Raw genomic sequence first — 22,259 nt, forward strand, 5'->3', positions numbered from 1 at the left:
AATTAAAAAATTAAAAAAAAAAATAAGAAATTAAAAAAAAAAACAATTTAATAAAAAATAAAAAAATTGTAAATTTCACAAAAAAAAAAAATTAAATAAAAAAGGAAAATTAATGATTTGATGACCTTTAAATAAAATTTAATGAAAAAATTAAAAACGCGTTAAAGTGTTTAATTAAAAAAATTAAAAATTAAAATTAACGAAAAATTAACAAAACTAGAAAAATTAAGATTTTTGCTAAATTAACGAAAAAAATTATGAAATTATAATAATTAATAAAATGAAAACTATAAAAATATTAAAAATTATTTTTTCTAAAATACCAAAAATGTAAAAAAAACTAATAATTTGATCGCTTTAGTTAAAAATTAAATGAAAAAATTAAAAATTATAATTAAATGAAAAAATAAAAAATTATACATAAAGCTTTTTAATGAAAAAAATTAAATTTTCAATTAATTAATATTAATTAAGGTGAAGTAAATTAAAAAAAAAATATTTTGAAAATTCTTATAAAAGATAAAATTTCTGTTAAGTGTCTTAAAAAAATATGTAATTAAAAAAAATTAGCAACTTAAAATTTTGAATTGGAAAATATAACTTCTGTATAAATATTTAAAACTTTTAGAAAAAAAAAAGAAATAAATAAAAAATTAAATTCAAATAGAATTTAACTAAAAAAGCAATTAAAAACAAATAAATAAAAAAATTATTTTAATTAAAATGTCAAAAAGTACTTTTCTCAAATAAACTATAGGTATCATATTTCATAAAGCATTGAATTAAAAAAATAATTTAAAAAAACATTAAATATATAATAAATGAAAAAATAATAATTTTAATTATAATATAAAAAAATATTCAAATAAACTATATACTTCTATATACATATGTCACTTTATATAAAGCATTAAATTAAAAAATAAAAAATTAATTAATTAATAAAAAAATTAAAAAAAATTAATTAAAAATTAAAAAAAATTGAAAAAAGAAAAAAATTTAAATAAAATAAAAATAAAAAAAACATTAATTATAAATAAAATGAAAAAAATAATAATTTTAATTATAATTAAAAAAAAACTATTTTTTTCAAATAAAGTAATATTTGCGTCTATGTACATATGTCACTTTGCATAAAGCATTAAATTAAAAAATAAAAAATTAATTAATTAAAAAAATGAAAAAAAAATTTGAAAAAAATTAAATTAAAAAAAATTTGAAAAAAATGAAATTAAAAAAATAATTTTGAAAAAAGAAAAAAATTAAATAAAATAATTAATTTTTTAAACAAAAAAAATATTTTTCAGAAATAATCTAAATGCGTCTACATAGTATGTTGCTTTACTGTTCTTCTGGTGCATTTCAAATATTATGCATAAAACTTATAAAATACACAGCTTATTTTTACATAATTAAGCATTAGGATTTTTATTCATATGTTATATATAAAACTATAATTTTTTGCAAGTTTTTCACGTGTTTTATATGTGAACGCCAATTTGTTATTTTTTTTTTAAATAGAGAAAGCGATTATAAGAAGGATTTCCTCGATTTTATTTACATTAAATTATTGAATACATTTCCCGCAAAAAACCAACGCGCTGAAGAAGACGCGCCACACAAGCGCAAAATAAAATCTTATTAAAAAATAAAAGAGAAGTAAATACAACTTAAACTTATAATACCCTTGTACAACAATAAAATGAAGAAAAATATTTTGCAAGTTGCAGAGTTACACAAACAACTCCACACGCGCAACTACCAAATATGACGCTGACGTATTGTTGTTGTTGTAATCTTCGTTCAACACCCCTTTTCACGCATATTTCTTTTCACAACTTTTTTTCGCATATTAAAATTTGTACGTATGTATATAAAAGGCGCGCACACGCCGCCGCTTCTTCTTCCACTTCACGCTGCCTGCCGCCCACTCCTTTGCGCTCAACACTTTTCCACGCTTCACGAACGTCCACAGGTTGGCAAGTTGACCCGAAAGAATACATTCAATTCTATCAGCGATGCGAATATCATGAAAACCAAATACATAACCAAACAGGCCATGCCCACTTTTCGATCCAATTTGAATTTGTTGAATGAGAATGTGATGTAGAGCAAAAATAGTGTGGAGAGTAACGTTATAGCGGAATACTCGAGACCGGCCGAATTGATGCCGACATAATTTTGTCCCTGCTGTATGGGAAAGAAGACGGCTTTGATGAGCCACGGTACGCCCAAGCACAGTAGTATATCGAATGTATTCGAGCCGATCGAATTACAGATGCCCATTGAACCGTGACCTAGAAGGGGTGAAAAGTAGTACAAAATGTAATTTGAGACTAGTTATTGAGTTAAAAAGATGGGTATGAAGAAGTAAATACTTTCTTGCCGGTTCAAGGTAGCCAAAAAAGCTTGAATCATTTTGGAAACCTTCCTTATCTTCCTTTCATATTAAGCAAATACACTACAAAATTATTTTTCTTAGAAATAATTCGGTCGTGAACCGTGCAATTTTTCAAAATCCGGACCTGAGTCCACATTTTTCAAGACCGTGTGAGTGCTCTATCTCTTTATCGCGCTCGGAAACTCTGCACGTACCTCTCTTAGCCACAATAACACTGGAAACCGCTTCTGGCACACTTGTGCCCGCTGCCAGAAATGTAATGCCCATCACTGAGTCCGGAATTTTCAGCGTGTCACCTTTAGAAAATATAGAGAAAGATTACTGTATGTTCAAGCACGCGAATCTATCGACTTTACTCACCTATAATCGTAATCATCCAGGCGACCACGTACGACAACGAACCAATCCACACGATGCACATAATAAAAGTCAGTGGGAATATTTTATTGTTCTTGGTCTTCTTGCAATCCGGTATCGCTATGCGAAAGAGCAAGTGTATGGGCCAAATAATGATCCAAGTGAACTGTGCGAAACAGCTCTTCTCCTTCGGGTAATGCAGCAATGAATAGTGCTCTTCCTCCACCTCCTCGTCGCTCGCTGTAGATGCGGCGGCTGCCACTGAGGCGGGCACGGCTATGGAAATGGCGCCAGTTGGTTGCAATTCCACTGCGCCTTTCTCAGTGGCAAGGCTGCTGGATATGAATTTGGCTTCGGTTGGCGGTTGTGGTGTAGCTGCTGTCGCTGTTGTTGTTGTATTTGAGTTAGAATTGGTGTTGGAATTTGCGGCGGCAGCTTGCGTGGGAGGCGGTGACGCCGTTGGCTGCAGCTTTGGCGGCTCATTATTAACACCGCCATTTAGTTGTATTGTGGAGAGTTTGTGGCAGATGCGATTTTCCACAAGATCTAGAAGATTATGCTCATATGAGTATTTTTGTTGCTTTAGTAGCTCTACTGACGTTTGGTTAGTGGAAAATATGTTAATATCGGTTATTGCATGCTAATCTAAGATTTTTTAAAGACATTTTGAAGATATTATTTCTAGAGCTTACAAGGTCTTCATGCTTTCTCTGGTAATCGTTAAAAGCTCATTAGATTAGAACAAAGCGGACAAGGCCAAATTATCGGTTTCCGTTAGTTACGTACATTTATCTTTTCAGTTCAATAGACGACAGTCAAAGCTAGGCTAAATCCGACAAAAATATTGCATAAATTATGTAAAACCTCTTTAGTATTATTAATCTACAGTTGTACGAGCAGAAAACGGGGGAAGACTGTGTTTTCAGAGAGTTTGTGAGTCTATCTTGGTAGTTTCAACTTCGAAGCTCTCCTTCTTCTTTATTGGCGTAGGCACCGCTTACGCGGTTATAGCCGAGTTATGGAGGATGGAGTCATGTTTAGAAGTTCACACAAGTGAGAAAAGTTCTCTGAGCGCCATTCACTTGGGAGTGACCAGAAACGATTCTCTTATCTTACCAAGTATTCTCTGGTGAAAAGTAAAAAACATCCCCGAATGAGAGACTTCGAAGCTCATGGTAAAACAAAGTACTGAAATTCTTATATATTGAGCCTTGAAATACTGGGGTTTGGATCGTGTATTTATAGTTTGCCTTCCTATTCAAATGTCCATAAAATGGATAAATGGATTTTTGGTTATATCTGTCTAATCGAATCTTTGCTTGTCATCCACTTGTATTTGGGTATTTGAGGTGTTTTTATTGGCGTCTTACAGTTCTTACTTGGCATGTAATGTGTGGATACCCTTTTCCTTAGATTAGGTTAGGTTAATCTGGTAGGCCAATAAGCCACCCGTTTTGTTCCTTTGTGATACGAGATCAATTTTAATTGCTAGGTCCATGAGGGGTAGTCATCCTTTAGAATGCCTGTGCTTGACGCGAATTTTAACAGATTCTGCGGCCTTACTATCGGCACCTACTCCAGTGTATCATACGGTGGGGACCTTAGATGCTTACAGTCTCAAAAATTTTCTCGGCTGCTTCATCAACCGTTTTGGCGGTGATTTAAAGTTAATCCCAAGACATTCAGATCGACGTCTCGTTTCGAGTAGACTCTCACTTCTAAAGCATTCGCCAAAACTATTTTAGGAGTGTGGTTCAAACCTCAAAACTCCATGTTTTGACGTAACAAGTCGGCTACAAAACTAGATAATGGCCGCTATGCAGTAAGTGATTTTGAACACAGGGTTGCATTCTGCTTAGTAATATTTTAAAACCGAACGGCGAATATTTATATATGGGGGATCGTTTTGCCAACCCAGAGCGAACAAGTTCCTCAGCAACATACTGTTCAGATCGGACTAATATATTATAGCGATACTATCCGCAAGAAAATCCAAGCAGGCCTGGTCTGCGCACTTGATGACACTGTAGCCTCTAAGTGTTTCTGAGGAGCTAAACTCCGGACCGCGCCGATGCAGTGACTTGCTGCTGCTGCACTGTTCAGCTCTGCTGCCTGTTTTGGTATTTTGGGCAAGGTACCCGTCTCTTCATTTTGTGAACGAGACCCTTTTTGGGAACCACATTGCCCACTGGTTTCAAAGAGGAGGTTCTGATTATTTGTTTTATGTCAGACCTTAGCATACAGCTGTCATTCAAATTGACTCATCAATAACAAAATAAAGATCTTTTTACACCCTTTTGTACTATAAAAATTGGACCTGTGCAGGATATTATATCTTCGGTGGAGCCGAAGTCAACCATTTTTCTAGTTTTGTTATATATGTAAGTAATCTTTTAAGTATAATTAGTGTATTTATGTACATATGTGTTAGTATATTATGTATTTCGTATATAATATGTATTCTGTTCATCAACCTGGTTCCTTCTCATTGCTGTTTTTCGTTTGTATGCTGCAATTGGAGGAGCGACTGCGTGAGCGAGCCTGCTTTACGCCACCTGAATGCGTGTATGTGTGTGTTTTTGTTTGTGCCGGAGTAGTATGAAAGTGTAAAAATGTATAAATTGTCGATTAAATCAATTGTCATCTATCCGTTTTGAGTATTTTCTAGCTATGTAGGCAATATTTTGTATAAAGACAGCTATCTTCATATGTTTTTGTTGCAACTGTTATAAAAAAAATTTATCGCCAAAAATCAGCACACGTACCTTTTGCACACTTCTGAAATGTTTTATCAAAATACATCACTGCCAAATAAACGGCATAGAGTGAGACTAATATCAGCGCCTCGTACCACTCAACGCGTTCGTCGTGCATAACGCAAATCAATATGGCGACTGTGACGCCATAAGCTATGCTATCGCGCGTCAAGGGCCACCAATCGAGTGGGATGGTCTAAACGAATTCAGGAGTAGATATTGAAAATGAATATACATTATTAAAAAGGTTATATGAAAGCTGATAAATGGATGTTAGCTACTCACCATGCCCGCGCCAATCCCACAGCACGCTGCAACCGCTAGAATATTGAATACCGCCGAACCGACAATGGTGCCCACGCCAATGTCACCCTCTGTGATGAATGTACCTATCACATTGACGAAGAGCTCGGGCGCTGAGGTGGCCGCAGCCATGAAGGTGGCGCCAGCCACATCATTTGACATATTTAACGCTGTGGAGAGATTGCAAAAAGGCAAATAAATAAACACCAAAAAATACATACAGGAAAAATTGATATTAAAATTAAAAAAAAGGAAAAATTAAATGACAAAAAAAGTAAAAAAAAAAAATAAAAAATTAAAAAAAAAATAAAAATAATTTATTAAAATAAAAATCATTGAAAAAAAATTATTAAAAATAAAAAAATTACAAAAATTAAAAGAAAATTAACAGTAAATTAATTCAATTAATAAAATAAAATATATTATATTGAAAGTATAATATTAAAAATTAAAAAAAAAAAATTAAATTTGAATTAAAAAAAAATTAAACAATATTTCCAGTTTAGTTCACCCCACTCACCTGCGCATATTTTTTCGACTGCAGGCACAAAGTACTCATCACATACTACCGCTAATGCTAGAAATAAATATAAACTGGCTATCACATGAAGTACAACAGCACCCGACTGTCTTTGCGCCTCGGTGAATAGATCCTTTGGGAAGTCGTCGATGGCGGGTTGTGTACAATTTATGTCTAAATGAAAATAAATTTAAAGAAAAATTAATACAATTTGAGTAAAAATAATCATTTAAAAAGTATATTTGTATGCAGCCCGGTACTAATGAAATAACTTCATATCAATAAATTATAACTTGTATTAAATAATTTTTGTGTTTTTAAACAATTTTGTTTAAAGAAATATTTTTGGAATGAATAAACTTTTTTTGGTAGATATTAAAAAAAATCGAAGAAATTTAAATAGAATTTTATGAAATTTAAAAAAAATATTCTGAAAAATTTTAAAATTTTTTGATTTAAAAAACTTCGAAAAAAAGTTTATAAACAGCGAAAATTAAAAAAAAAATTGTATGTAAAAAATACGAAAAAAATTTTTTAAAAAAATATTCCGAAAAAAATTTTAAAAATTTTGAACACTGCAAAAATTAATAAAAGATTTAATTTTAAAAACAAAAACTTATTTGCTGTGTATTTAAAAAAAAAAAACATTCGCAAAAATTTTAAAATTTTTGATTTAGAAAACTCCAAAAAAAGTTTATGAAAAAACTGCGAAAATTTTAAATATAAAAATTTTTTGTAAACAGACTGCGTAAAATTTTTAAAAATAAAAACATATTTGCTTTATATTAAAAAAAAAATATTTCGTAAAAATTTAAAATTTAGAAAACTACGCAAAAATTTAAAAAATTAATTTTAATTAAAAAAAAACTTAAATATTTGCTGTATATTTCAAAAAAGAAAATTCCGACAAAGTTTTTTGATTTAGAAAAAAATTAAATATTTTAAATTTTTTTTTTTAATTTTAAAATTTTTTTTTATTATTTTATTATTTTTTTTTATTCATTTTTTTCGATGAAAAGAAAAATTGATAGTGAAATTTAAAAATATATTTTTTTTTAATTTATTTCAATACTTTAAAAAAAAATTATATTAAAAAAATATATTTTTAATTTTTTTATAATAAATTTTAACTAGCAAAATATATTTTTTTTTAGCTGTAAGAATACTTTTTGGTTTTTTTTAAATAAAAATATGAATGCAGTGAAATCTCAAATAAGCGGACACTGTCAGGACTCGCCTTTCTGACCGGTTAATGGAGTTCGCCGCTTAATAGATTTAAACATCTAAAATGTTAAGACCGACCAATGTTCACGGTTATAGAGATGTCCGCTTAATAGAGCGTTCTTTTAATACAGCTTTATTTTTTATAATATATAGTTTAAAACTTTATAAAAATTATATTTTCAACAAATATATACATATGTATGTTGTATTTTTTTAGTATATATATTTTTATTATTTTTATTTAATGTACAATAAATCCTTTTAAGAATATTTTTTTATTTTTTTTTGTTTTTGAATAAATACTTAAATTTTTTTAACTTAAAATATGTCTGTTATATTATCATACTATATATTTAAATTAACGAAGTAATTTTTCTTTTTTTTTTTTATTTAATATTTAGAAAAGTTATATTGGGTTGTCAAAAAAGTCTTGCGGCATTTTTGAATTTTTTTTATTTATTTATTTATTTATTTTTTTATTTATTTTTTTTTTTAATTTTTTTATATTTTTTTTTATTTTTTTTAATTTTTTTTTTTTTTTATATTATCGACCAAAAAATTTTTTTTTAATTTTTAAATTCACGTTTTCTTACAATGCATAAAATGCTATCTGCCATAATATTGTTTGGTGACAATAATATCGATTATTGCACTACAATAACAACCGCTAACCATAACAACGCTGCAATTATTATAAATAAATAAATAGTATGTGACAAATGCGGGCGCTGACATTAAAATGTTAACATTGCTCTACATATCGCATATGCTCACATAAATACGGTAAAAGATGTCGATAACGGTTATATATAGTAGCGCCATTTTCACATATTTTCATCAACTTAACAGTGATTTCAAAAAACTTCTACACTGAAAAAAGTAAACAAATGCCATATGTTTTCATGCGCTCTGGTCGTCAGCACTCACATATACAGTGTGTTGCTTAAATACTATAAATATAATGAATAAATGTATACATATATACATATACCACTTGTTTATATTTCCAAGCATATATTCATTTTCCTAGCTTTAAGTGAGCATCTTATAGCATTTCCTCTGCTAATTGCTCGTGTCGTCATTTTGCCACTATTTTTTATTACTATCTATAAAGCCACTTGCTTTTATTATTTTGCTGTTGTTGTTGTTGGTTTGTGCTTGTTTATGCTTTAAGTTAATTTTCAATTTGTTTCGCATCTTTTATAATTTTTCCACTTGTTTTGTTTTGCCCCTGCCGCAACGTTTTAATTGTGTTGATCGTTTGCCGCTTGCGTAGCCGAGCTTAGCTTAGCGCGCGTTTGTGTATGTGCGTGTATGATAATTAGATATTCTACATCAATTTATTTATAACAATTTCAAAACTGTCGAAGTGCTAATATAGTAAAGGTTAATTGGTTCGGGTCTGGGAATGACTAAATTTTCATCAAAGAAATTGTAAAAAAATATTTTTTTTTTTATTGTTTATGAAATTTGAGTGAAAAAGTGTTGAATCCCTAAGCGAAAACAACTAAGTTAAAGGGTTTTTTTATTAAATTTTCGTTACATGCCCCGTAAATAAAGAATCTGTTTGAATTGGGTTGAGTTGCTCTCATAAATAAAACACGTATAGAGAGTTAAAAAAAAAGAGAATCCGTCATTCTTGACAAGCTCGTCAGCTCCCTCGTAAATATTTCTAAGACTATGGCGAAAGATGAGAATGTTATCTAGTGAATCCTTTTGCTTAATAACGATTTGTAAATCTTTATCTACCACAGTTTTTGTCATATGGTCAACTGTTCTAGTGTTCCAGTAGTCCAAGCAATGTCATTATACTAAGAATATCTCGAACAAAACTTTGGTCAGTTTGGTTCCTAAATTCAAGTATAATTGTGGTTATAGAGTTCTAGTATCCTAGTAGGCCAAGAAATTTCATTATTCTAGTCCCAGTCCCTATACTCACTCACATAGATCTCCAACAATTCTTTAGTCGGTTTGGATTCTAAATACAACTGTTACTTATTGTGGTCGTATTAGCTACAGACATTCCATTATAAGGTCAGGTATCCTCCAACCTGGCCCCGAACTAACCGGTTTTACCTGTTGAACACTGCGTAAGCTTGGGTTTGCATCGAATTTAACTATTGTAAGATAGCAACTACCGAACTAAAGCTTGAATTACCCCGCTCAATCCGTCAAACACCGACGAAACTTCATATCATTCTCCGCATATTACCCTAGACCCTATACCACTTCCGCAATAGCTTCATCTTATTTTCTAATTGTCTCCTAATGTGTTCCTTCAAGCATAAATCCTTCCCTCTTGAAAGGTAATTTTCTTGAGTCTAACTCCGCATATTACCCTAGACCCTATACCACTTCCGCAATAGCTTCATCTTATTTTCTAATTGTCTCCTAATGTGTTCCTTCAAGCATAAATCCTTCCCTCTTGAAAGGTAATTTTCTTGAGTCTAACTATATACTACATATGATCTTTGTGTGACATCAGGAAAATATGATTCATTAGTTTAATAAGCTGAGTCGAGTATCCTGCTTACCTCACTAAGGCTCATGTTAACTCTCGAAACTTGTGGAACTCTAACAGTTTAGTCTAGAGTTAGAACAAGCTTGTCGGAAACGTTCGTTTCTTGGGTTTATAGCCCAAACTACAGTGCTAAACTTTGAAAAGATTTTGGTGGTCAATAGACTGGCCCAAAAGGTGAAATTATCTGCTCAACGAAGTGTTCCCTCCATAAATCCATTGATTGAGGCGATGTGTGGGAATTGGCGCCGTCTTATTGAAACCAAATGTCCCGGAGATCACGAGCATCAATTTCAGGCAACAAATAGTCGGTTATCATGACGCGATAACGATCGCCATTGACGGTTACATTTTCCCCGGCATCATTTTTTAAGAAATATGTACCGATGATTCCACCGGTTCACAAACCACATCAAACCGTTTTTATTTCTGGATGAAATGGCAGCTCTTGAATTTCTTCAGGTTGCTCTTTGTTCCAACTGTGGCAATTGTGCTTGTTTACATGCCCATTGAGCCAGAAATGGGCAAAAATGAGCTTCATCGCTGAACAAAATTTGGCTCGAAATCGTCGGTTCATCTTGGAACTTTTCAAGAGCCAATGAGCGTAGCGGTATCGCTTGGTAAAGTCGAGTGACTTCAGCTAAAAGCTGTATATTGTACAGCAATTTAAGATCTCAACATAAAATATGCCAAGTCGTTCCATATCTCAGTCCCAGTTGCTGCGAACGGCGTCGAATCGACTTTCCACGGTCTTCGTGTATGCTCTCAGCTACGGCTGCTATATTTTTTTCGTGCTGGTCGTGGTCCATTCGGTCGAATATTATCCAATAACGAATGCTGGGTCTCAAGACGGGTGATGGTGTTGCGAATAGTACGCGCAGTAGGCCGATTATGTTGCGGTAAAGATGAGTACTTTTAGAAATAAGCAGGGGAAACAACTTTTTTCTATGCAGGGGTTTCAGACAAGTGAATAAAGAAATTTATTTGAAATTCCCGAGCTAAAATCGGAATGTAATGAGTCTTTTAGAACTCTCCAAGTCATTTCCTTATCTGTCGCGTTTCCTTGTATTGCAGGAATGAACTCGAATTTAATTTGGCATTATTTGTTATATTTATAAATTTAGATTAACCACCCATTGGGTGTTAGTCACGCATTCCACCCACGCCTCTACGGCGGGTCACCTATGCGCTTAGACATCCCCTACCGCTTACCGTACACGGGTTAGACGTATAATTACTTTTTATTGATTTGACTGCTTTGTTGACTGAAAGCAATGAACTATAAATACGCAACGAATTTATAAATATTTCAAAAGCGTTGTATTTGCATACAAACAACTGGCAACGCGCAGCGGAAATGTCTAATACAGCTTGAGGGACGTCAGAAGCGTACATTACTTGTATGCAAATGTCACTTGTCAACGTTTGAACTGCGCTACATTTCACTGTCATTTGAATTTTTTAATTATTTAATAATTTTTATTGCGGCGCGCTTAAGCATCACTTTGCGGCAAGCCACATTGACGCTAATGAGTTGTGTGCTATTTGCATTTCGTTCGACATTTAATGGGCGCTAGCTATAAGGTAGTGGCACACATACAAGTACACTAATTTACATGTGTAGCGGTAATTGCGCTCATTAGTTGTGTGCGGCAGCAAAACGTTTGCGCCAAAAGCGTTGTTGGAGGCGGCCGCGGCCTGTTTAATTTACATATAAAATGTTTTAAGTATTTTTCGGCATATTGTGTGACGATTACGGTGTCTAAAAAGGGGCGGCGCAGGCATTTACTGCTAATCACATCACTAAATTACTAAATTAGTAGTAAAATTTCGTCAGCGCGTCGGCCAAACAATGCAAAAGCGTACACATTTATATATTTGTTGTTGTTTTTTTTATTCCAAAGCTTCATACATATATAACATACAACGGCTTTCATTGTTTTCATTTCCACGGCCGCATTGTTGCCGATTTGTTTTATGTTTCCTCAATGCAATTAATTTGTTTTTTTTTCGTACTTCACTCGTAACTGGCGCTTACTAGCCGCGCTTTTGGTATTTATCATTAAATTTGCTTTTAAATGTCATTTCTTAGCTGTTCACACATTTAAAATTGAGTGAAAACGCTACTGACTTTCGTCGAATTTGAGCTTGCTGATTGATTTGCTTCCGCATTCATAAATTGTTGGTGAGATTTTTCTAACTAACTGTTATTCTATGGCATGATACTTCCATTTGACAAGTGTATAATCACTTGTGACATTTATAATTATCAATTAATGTGGGATTCTCGCATATTTTAGGTAAATCATACAGTGTGATTTGCATTTGACAGCTGTAAAATCACACGTGACATTTGCATATGTGGAAATAAAAAGCAATATAATTGAGTAGTATTTCGAACGTTGTGATTTTATCTAGTATCAGTTAGTTATTGTATACCGTTATGTCGTCGAAAATATTCAGTTTCTATAAATACTAAATTTATGCCGATACTCAATACCCTGTGATTTTCACTCGTCAGTTGTAAAATCATAAGTGAAGATTGCGAAAATGAGTCAACAGGGTGCGCCCAGACATCGCTCGTAACTGGATCCTTCATCACGACAACGCGCCGTGCCACACCGCCCTCAGCGTGTCCCAGTATTTGGCCTCTAAAGGGATCGCCGTGTTGCAACAGCCGCCTTATTCGCCCGACATGTCATCCTGTGACTTTTTTTGTTTCCTAAAACAAAATCGGTGGTCAAAGGAACCCATTTTGAGTCGATTACGGACATCCAGGCGGCCGTGACGAGGGTACTCGCGGACATCCCAGTCGAAGCGTTCCAGAAATGTTACGAAACATGGAAAACGCGCTGGAATCGCTGTATAGCTGCCCAAGGGGACTACTTTGAAGGGGATGGCAGAGTTGTAGAATAATTTTCAAATATACAGTTTTTTTGGAATCAGTCTTATTACTTAATTGTCATACCTTGTATAGCTTGTGATTTTCACTTGACAAATATGAAATCATCTTTCATCAGATAAGAGGATTTTTGTACCTTCTGTATAATTAACAAAAACTTGGATTAGTTTATAGTTTCTAACCTAAAAGGTTTAGGCACTACGGCTTGACTAGAGACATATTAGAGAAGAATTATATTATGTTAACACGGCTTCTTCACAAATTGAAAGAAACTTCTAATTAAATATCATCAAAGACACACAAAAACCGTGAAACCGACCTCGGACTGGCTTATGGAACGACTTGGTGCATTTCACGTCGAGATATTAATTTGAAAGCGTACAAAATTCAGCTTGTGTAAGAACTGAAGCCACTCGACCTTGCCAAGCAACATCGCTTCGCTCTATGGACTCTTGAGAAGTTCCATGAAAACCCGACGTTTTCGAGCCAAATTTTGTTCAGGAAATATGCCATTTATGACGAAAAAACACGGTTTGGTGTGGTTTGTGGGTCGGTGGAATCATCGGTGTCATGTTACCAGCCGAAATGTTCCAACGAGTCATCGAAAATTGGACTCAACGGATGGACCATCTGAGACATAGCCGTGGTGAACATTTGAAAAAGATAATCTTCAAGAAATAATTGCCAAAGCTTGCTTTCGAATGGTAAAAAACATTCCCCATTAAATTTGAAATTTCTGTATTTTTTCTAAAAAAAAGAATAGAACCGAAAATAGCGACAAAAGAGTCCCCGTCTGAACGCCATCTATGCAGCTGATTTTTGGATTTTTCTTATAGTGTATCCTTCTTTTTTATCAAAATGGCACATCAAGTCCTAATTGAAGGGCTGCACTCCTACTTAGCTATCCTTCTTTCGGTAAAGTTTAACAACTCTAAACTGGCAGCTGGTTGCTAACCAGATATTGAGCAAACCATTTGTCAACATGTTGCCAATAAAGTTCTGGTTAGGCGCTTAACCATATATTGACAACACGACCATCTTCCAACGCTAGCTTCTAATATAATTATTTTCTATTTATTATTATTATTAATTTGCTTTTGAGAAAAAAAAACGTTTTCTTTTTGAAATTCATCTATGATGCCTTTATTTTCAGCTGACAACTTTTCACTTTTAGCGTTTCTTTTATTTTTAGCTTGCGAGCAATAAATTGAGATCAATTAATTTATGAAATTTAGTCGTAAAGTCAAATGAATAGTTGACGGCGGCATGACACGAAATCAAAGCGCTCAAGCAATTATTTAATTGAAGATGCTTTTAATGTGTGCAATATTTAATGACAATTTTAATTTATTTACGAGCCCAATGGATTAAAATACAGTGTGGCTAATTGAATGCACGTATCTAGTGTATAGAAATGGATACTAAAAATAAAGAAAATTTTAGTTTTTGTGCGATGACTCGGAAAAACGAAGGAATACCGTTATCAATTTGTAAATATATCGCTATTTTAATAATTTTTATTAGTCCAATTCATAAGGATATCATTTTTAACGAGGGCTTGGAAAAATGTGTTGTCGACTATGTATCTACATGAACTAGTCTCTCAGTTTTTGAGGTATCGCGAAAATATTTCGCACTTATGTATATTTTCTTACTTTCCATCTCAAAAACTGCTAATTTGTTGGAACCACTGATATTGGACCGCCATACAAACTGAACGTTCAAATTTAAGTGCTTGTATGGAAAACTTTTTTATTTGAAAAGATATTTTCATGAAACTTGGTAAAGCTTATTTTTGTAGACAACCTTATAATCTCCGAACGATTTGTTTAAATCGGATCACTATAGCATATAGCTGCCATACAAACTGAACGCTGAAAATCAAATTCTTGCATGGAAACTTTATTATTTATGAATGGTATTAAAGCTTCCGTGCAACCGAAGTCAACTTTTGTTTGCTGTTTTTTATGAAATTTAAGACAAACCAGCCACCGGTTCAAAATTTGAGGCAAAAGCGTGACATTTTCTATTCGAAAATACTCCTATGCTCTCGTCTCCACAGCGGGATCTATGGTTATGTTGTATATGCAGTTTACTATAAGCTAGCTCTAAAGCTACAAGACTCTGCTTGAATGCCGCTTAACTAGCATTTATACTAGAAGTGTATTAAACCACACACACACACATATATATGTGTGTGCATTGCTGTAATATGTATGAAAATAAAGTCATGAAAAGAAAACGATATCAATCACGCTAAATTAAGTTCACTTTAATTTAATCAGTCGCTTATGAATGCACATCTGTAGCTATAGACATATGTATATGTATGTGAAAGTACTGTTATATATGTATATGTTAATACTCTCTACACTTTTTTTCATTTCAGTTATTTACTCCGGCACATAATCAACAAAGCTTGAGTTAAGCAATAAGCAGCAAGTGCGAAGGCAGCGACACTTTATTAAGACGCAAGTAAGTAAGCGCACAAATAAATATTTATATATTAAAGCTATGAGCATATATATAATACATAAGTAAGCAATTTTACGCTTAAAATTCGCCGCGTACACGCTTATGCTCTCCTACATGTTTTCTCTCACATTTTTCGCTGCTCCAACTGCTCTTTTTCGCTCTTTTTCAAGCATCCTTTTAGGCGCACGAGCGTCTGTAAAATATGTAATTCACGAGTGCTGCTCAGCTGTTAAGCGCTCAGGGCTTTCAAATGTTCAATTTCAACTGATCTCTTGTTATACTGAGCGTAGATTTCCTTTATGCATTACGCTCAGCTTGCGGCGCGCATATTTCACCGCTGGTTGCTTGCATTGCGACCTGTAACCGTCCTTTAGCTCCATGTTTCTTGATATTAATGTTAATATATATTTATTTTAAGTTTGCTCAGCTATATACTTATTTGTATGTTCACAAGTATTTGTCCGTTTATCATTTACTTTTGTGCATTATCTTTGCTTAGCAAGCATTCTCCGTGTTCAGCTAATGTGGCCTGCCATCATTTGGCATCGCTTTAATTTCATTTCTAAATTGTTCGCCTTTTGTGTGACAATTTACGTTGATTCGATCGTTGTGTATACAAATACAGAATATAGAATAGAAAGCCAAAAAAGCAACTAAAATTATTTGAAAAATGTATATATGTTTCTAACATTATCAAAGCTGTGCTCTCGGAGCCGTACAGTTTGAGATAAATCTCGAAAAAATAGCAAAGGATTCGCTTGAATGTTCTTAACTACCAAGTGAAGCTTGGGTCTACAGAAAATACAAGCAAATATATTTTTGACTTACTTAAACTTGAATATAAAAACCGTTAGACTGTTAGACTAAGAGGCTTCCAAGCTTTTTCGAATATACTCGATATTCATTAAAGAGAATAATATACTTTAGAATCATAAAAGGTTTAATTATGGTTGTGATCAAATTTCTAAAACAGTAGATCTAGTCAAGACACCCAGAAACTCGCATATTCCAGTAGCTCTAAAACTTTTGAAACTGAGATCCGCCGAGTCCCTGAACCCAGAAATGTTTAGTGTTATTATTTTGTATTAAAATTCATTCCGAACGTAGCTCTAAAACTTCTAGCCTGAGATTAAACGAGTTGGTATATTAGAGACTTTTTGAAAAGTTGTATTATTTTTAGAATATTGGTGTTTCATAAGTAGATAGCTGATATTAGAAGCGGTTCTAAGAACATTATTCGTGATCGGCTGAGCAGTTTAGTGCAAATTATGGTCATCTCATTGTGATGCATGCGTTCAGCGTTCAGCTTTCATAGACGAGTTCGATTTGAAATCTTAAAGAACGTTTAAGGGGTGAGTAGGGTTAAGAAGTAGCTGAAATCTGGCGAGTCGGATGCTTGATAAAAATTCTGAAACTATGGTACCTAGCTAAGCAGAACAGGTACCAATTGTGGTATTTTAGAAAATATTCCTTATCTCAAAGACTTACAAAAATCGAATATTTACGAGGATAAAATACTCTCGCTAGATTAGTCCATGATTGGTAGTCATTTCAGTAACCATTTTATGTATACTTTGTGCGAGTTTGAGAAATCTCAGGCTCTAGGCGTAGACTAGATCAGATACAAACCACAAAATGTCTTTACTGCTTTCATTTTCCTACAAATTTTTATCCTAGACAACAACCAATTTCTTAAAAACAAAAGGTGTTACAAGTCTCTGAGCTAAATAGCGCGGTCTTTAAAAGTTTGTTGGATGATCTTCTTTAGTAATTTATGGTCAAAAGATTCAATTTCTATTTTTATTATTTTTCGTTCCACTTTTAATTATCTTTAGTTCATAATATATAAAGTCTAGTAGAATGAAATCACTCACTTTGCCGATAGATGGCTTAAGTAATGTAATTTCGTAACAAAAAAGTACCAGACAGTTCTGTGTTGGCTCGTGACTCAGCATTGTTTGAGCACGCGTCAAAGATGATCACAAGCAAAGAGAATACGCCATGTTTTAAAATTTTTCTACGATAAAGGCGAAAACGCAAGCCCAGCAGCTTAAAATGTAAATAGTGCTAATGGTTTTGGTACTGCAATGGCCAATTTTTCGTTTCGTCTAGCCCATTCACGTAATTTTGATGTCAAATATACTCCAATAGGCCAATTGTCGATAAAGTAAGGGAAATCATTGAGGCCGATCTCATGAACCCAGGTCTAAATAAACGGAATGGTTGTGGATTTTTATAAGACCAAGGACTGCCAACTTGGCACCAGTCTTTGAAATTTCTTCAGAAATATTTTCTGCTGCTACAACAATGATCATCTAGGTTTTGCTATGTGTTTAGTACGATTGGCAGGGAATCAGCTACTTTGAACTCTACCCCTGCAGTCATACTCCTAATTCGGACCTGTACTGTTCACAATTTGAACCAACTGAGCAAAGCAATAGCTCAGAAGTGTTCAGCTTTATTTAGCATCAGATCACCCCCATCTAATAGATGGGGCCTGCCACCAAGTAATTTCTACTTAATTATTACTTTAGGGGCGATTGGCTCTATGAGTGTGGCATTATGGAAATAATTTTAAAATGGCTAAACTATATCTTCATTGCTATGGAAAAAGAATAGTTTCCTTTTACTAGACTTTATATTACTCTTTTTTACAGTTTTAAATGATTAAGCTCTTTTTGATTATTCAATTTTGTTAGTGAATAACCTGCATATTATGTATTATTTTTTAATTATTTATTTTATTTTTCTTATTTTTTATTTTTAATTATTTTTCTTTATTTTATTATTTTTTTTTATTAATTTTTTTTAAATTAATTTTTTTTTTATTTTTTTCAATAATTTTTTTATTATATAAAATATTATTTAATTTAAAGATTTTGTATTTTTAAATGCATTTTCATGTTATTTTCGGTTTTGCCTTTCAATATTTTATTTTTTATTGATTTCTATTTTGTAAAATATTCGCTTGTAATTCGTGTTTCGTATTTCTCTTCTACTCGCCATTCACTACATTTTTCCATTCCGGTTCCGCTTCATTGCTTCGACTGCTTTTTTGTTCTACGACTCAGTTTGTATTGAGTTTTTGTTACGCATACGCCACGTTGTACATATACTTTTTCGTTAGTTTCGTTTCATTTTCATATAAGCCACGGCTGAAACTGAATTGAGCTAGACACAATTGCTTATGGATTTAGTTGAAAAGGGGTTGGGTTTTCGTATTTTTTATTTACTCTAATTTTCCATGTTTGCTTGTGTGTGTGCGTTTAGTTCTTCATTTGTAAGCATTATTTTGTTAATTTTTATTATTTTCCCTACGTTTCTTTTGCATTGCATTCGTAAATAGGTTTTTTTTGTGATTTTATTTTATAATATTTTTCTACTTTTTTTTAAAGATATTTTTAAAGTTCATTAGCATAATTTTTTTCAATGCGTAATCAGGATCCTAACCTCACTTAATAAAGTTTTTATTTAATTATAGTAATAATTTTACTTCAACTTTTTACTAAATATTATTGAACTATTACAGTGAAGTTTCCAAGATTTCAATAATTAAAGGAATTGTTAAATTGTGTAAAAATTTTTTTATATTTTCGGTTTGAGATTAATTGAGATTAAGCTATCCAAAAGCCATAAATTTTATAATTTGAGTGATTTCGAAACCACATTGTTGACTGTTTATTTATGTCACTCACGCAATATGCATTTTTGAAGTTTGTGGATGATAGAGAGAGAGGTAGACTGTGAGAATATCCTGCATATTCCTTTTAACTAAAAATAAATAACAAATTATTCTCAATATTCCTATTAACTAAAATTTCCTACCAACTATCAGCTTATCAGCTGTTAAATAAAAAATTTTATAGTTTGAGAGATTTCGAAACCACAGCGTTGACAGTTTCTTTATAACTCTCAAGAGAAATGCATTTTTGAAATTTACAGATGACTATCTGATATAATGAGAGAGAATATCCTGAATATTCCTACCAACTAAAAAAGCCAAATATTGGCGAGTAGTTTTCTGAACTGTTAAATGTCTTTCCAAAGTTATAAAGAATTGTTCGCTCATCTTATACTGAAACTAAATTCTCTATCTCTGCAATCTATAATATTCTTTTGGAATAACGGTAATATGCAGTTCTGTGAAACAATATAGTTGCGGTGAATATCTTATTAGGTTGAACTCTTATAGATTTAGTATGGAACTTCCACTTGGGTGGATTGTGGTCTGCGATCTTTTAACGATGAAAATTTTGATTTTTCTGGCATTGTTTTCATGAAATTACTTCTTAAAAAGCACCCTTGATCATGAACTGTAGAACGTAATGTATTAACAGTTCTATAGCAAAACGTGGGGTATAAAAAAGTGACGCAAAAACATTGAGATATTACTTATTGCAAGAAACGTTCAAAGAAAAGTTATGACATAGGGGATATGCCGCTAAATATTCCCTTCGTTCATAATAAATAATGTCTTTAACACACAGAAAACAGAAAAATTAGACGTGCTGTATAAGTTGTATCAGCATAAAGAAAAAGAGATGGAGAGACATTCCAATTTTTTTGTTCTACCGGAATGAAGAACCAGGATTATAAAATACCGGAAGCACCCAATTCAGGACAAAAAAAAACTATAAAATAGTGAGCATTGTTGGGAAGTCAATAGTATAGTATAAAATCTATATCAGTGTTGTTTCAGATAGTCTTAGCAAGAAACAAAAAAAAATTTGCGCGGGACTGAAGTTATAATACCCTTCACAGGTACATTTCGTATAATACAATATATAACTACACCCTTATTCTCTATATTCAATTTGATCGCTCAGTTTGTACGACAGCTATATGCTATAGTGGTGCAATATCGGCAATTCCAACAAATTAGTAGCTTCTTGAAGAGAAAAGTACATATGAGAAATTTCAGAGCGATTTCTCAAAAATTGAGGGACTACTTGTAGTTCGCAAATATACAAACGGACCAACATAAAGGACAGATATATTAGTTAGGCGGACATGACTAAGTCGACTCAGCTCGAGCATTTAAATATTCGGGGATTTATACAGCTTTTCCGTGGTAATATAGAGAGTCTGGTGTGAAATCCTTCTGGGAGCTTCAGATATAAGTTTGAAAAGTTTGATAGAAGGGGAAAGGGAGGCGCGGAGAACATCGCGTCGTGATTTTTTCCGAAAATATTCGAAAATTTATAAAGCTCTTTAGAGCTAATATAGAGATCAATGAAGGTTTGTAAAGGTCAAATCTGGTGTGGAATGCTTTTAGGAACTTCATATATAAGTTTCAAAAGTTTGGACAAGAAAGGAGCGTAGAACACGGAATCGTGAATTTTTCTGAAAATATTCGGGAAGAACTGGATTCCTTAATAGACAAGACCGATTTCTTAACAGAAGCCTACACCACACATATGAGTATCTTATGTAAAGGGTGAATATTTCATATTGATTTTACAAAAAAAACAAACACTTTTTCTTTTTTAAATAAAATGCTTTTCCAAAAATTCCCACAAGAAAGTCTTGAATATAGAAAATATTATATAAGCCTCGCGATATGCGTATATCGTTTTGATTACAGGACTACTAAGTCAGCGAATATGCTTATAAGGTTAGATAACACTACACAGTAAATCCTTATGTACCGGTTGTGCTGCTGAGGCCCCAGTGATCTTCCATGTTGCTGTTAAAACTTTCTCTACTCCTTGACAGCCGCAAAGCGTTAACTCTGCACTTATAACCGACGCTGACACTGCGTTGACTTGAGTGCGCGTGTACTCAGCGATTTTTTTGTCAGCTTTTGAGGCGAAAACGCAAATTCGAAAATACGCTCTTTTCACACAATTTCAACTCATACGCGCGTTTTCACATAAATTTCCTATTAACAGAACTTCAGCATGTGATTAGAGATTTGAAAATTTGATAAGTATTCTTCAGTATTTTCGCATAACTTTTTTTCTGTTTTTTTCTACTTTCTATCACTGACTGACAAAACGGTTTTTTTGCGTTGCACACTCGCGCACTAGTCGACAGATAATCCAGCCACCGCAAACGAAGTGCTCGCACTGCCCGCAAACGTTTACTAATTCACGCGCTGTACCAACGCCATGCGCGTCTTGGTCGTTATCGTCGCCACCGTCGTCACCCGGATCGAGTGTACGCCACTCGCTACTAAACGCGACCGGATACCGTTTAAGCTCGTATTACAGCTTTCGGCAAATCTTCTGAGACTAACTAACGGCAGCTACACAGCTTAAGCAACCGTGCAACACAAGTATATACTACATTTGTACATACATATGTATCTATACATATATGTATGCACATATGACTGCCGTCAATGATAAACGTTTGCGCCTTTCCGTCTTCGTTTGCGCCGCTCACGTTGTCGGCTTTTTGTTCGTCGTCGTGCACCGCCTTAAGCGACGTCTTTACCGTCGTAATGTAGCGCGTTGCCGAGTACCAATCATTCGATTTTCAACATCCTATTGTGACCGTAAATTGTTTTTGTTGCTGTTGCGACTGTTGTTGTTGTTGTAATCATTTAATTTTCGGTGCTTAGTCAAAGGAATTATTACTAAGTGACTTGAAAATTTTGCCGCGCGTACTAAACGTAAGCCGCCATTGCCAGTGTCGTCGACTAGCATACTGAACGGCGGGTCAACGTGATGCACCGTGCCGAGTGCCAGCGACTACGACTCCGTCTCAGCAAAAATACAGCGCCGACGCAAGCGTAATCCATGACAATTGACAGTGATGGCAACAATTGCCGCTGCCGTACGTGTGTGTAGGCCTGTGTG

General features: G+C 33.3%; 1 protein-coding gene and 1 long non-coding RNA gene across 3 annotated transcripts in view; one reads left to right on the top strand and one right to left on the bottom strand.

Annotated features, from left to right (window-relative positions):
* Positions 1 to 22,259, top strand: part of LOC125778107 (uncharacterized) — a 63,154-nt gene that overhangs the window by 28,882 nt on the left and 12,013 nt on the right. The window contains exon 2 of the long non-coding RNA XR_007422493.1: positions 15,371 to 15,456. This is a non-coding gene — a long non-coding RNA (uncharacterized LOC125778107). The remainder of the gene's footprint in view (positions 1 to 15,370; positions 15,457 to 22,259) is intronic.
* LOC105232094 (sodium/potassium/calcium exchanger 3) lies at positions 1,399 to 22,147 on the bottom strand. Of its 2 annotated transcripts, XM_049454445.1 has the most exons (8): positions 21,105 to 22,141; positions 6,338 to 6,511; positions 5,800 to 5,987; positions 5,524 to 5,710; positions 5,233 to 5,313; positions 2,762 to 3,304; positions 2,596 to 2,697; positions 1,399 to 2,297 (listed from the first exon to the last, which is right to left on the bottom strand). In XM_049454445.1, exons 1-8 carry the CDS (start codon positions 21,136 to 21,138, stop codon positions 1,960 to 1,962), a joined length of 1,647 nt encoding a protein of 548 aa, XP_049310402.1. In that variant the 5' UTR covers positions 21,139 to 22,141; the 3' UTR covers positions 1,399 to 1,959. The 2 variants fall into 2 exon arrangements, with proteins under 2 accessions (XP_049310402.1, XP_049310403.1); XM_049454446.1 differs by lacking the exon at positions 5,233 to 5,313 and having other exon boundaries at positions 21,105 to 22,147.

The sequence above is a fragment of the Bactrocera dorsalis genome, chromosome 4, assembly GCF_023373825.1.
Source record: "Bactrocera dorsalis isolate Fly_Bdor chromosome 4, ASM2337382v1, whole genome shotgun sequence".
In the NCBI taxonomy this organism is placed as follows: Eukaryota; Metazoa; Arthropoda; class Insecta; order Diptera; family Tephritidae; genus Bactrocera; species Bactrocera dorsalis.

Bases quoted from the DNA above. Each gene is read 5' to 3' on its own strand.
- LOC105232094 (XM_049454445.1), bottom strand. From the start codon at position 21,138: ATGGAAGATCACTGGGGCCTCAGCAGCACAACCG. The intron at 5,988-6,337 runs GTGAGTGGGGTG...ATCTCTCCACAG, and splicing joins AGTCGAAAAAATATGCGCAG to CGTTAAATATGTCAAATGAT. The intron at 3,305-5,232 runs GTTGATGAACAG...ATAATCTTCTAG, and splicing joins CAGCAATGAGAAGGAACCAG to ATCTTGTGGAAAATCGCATC.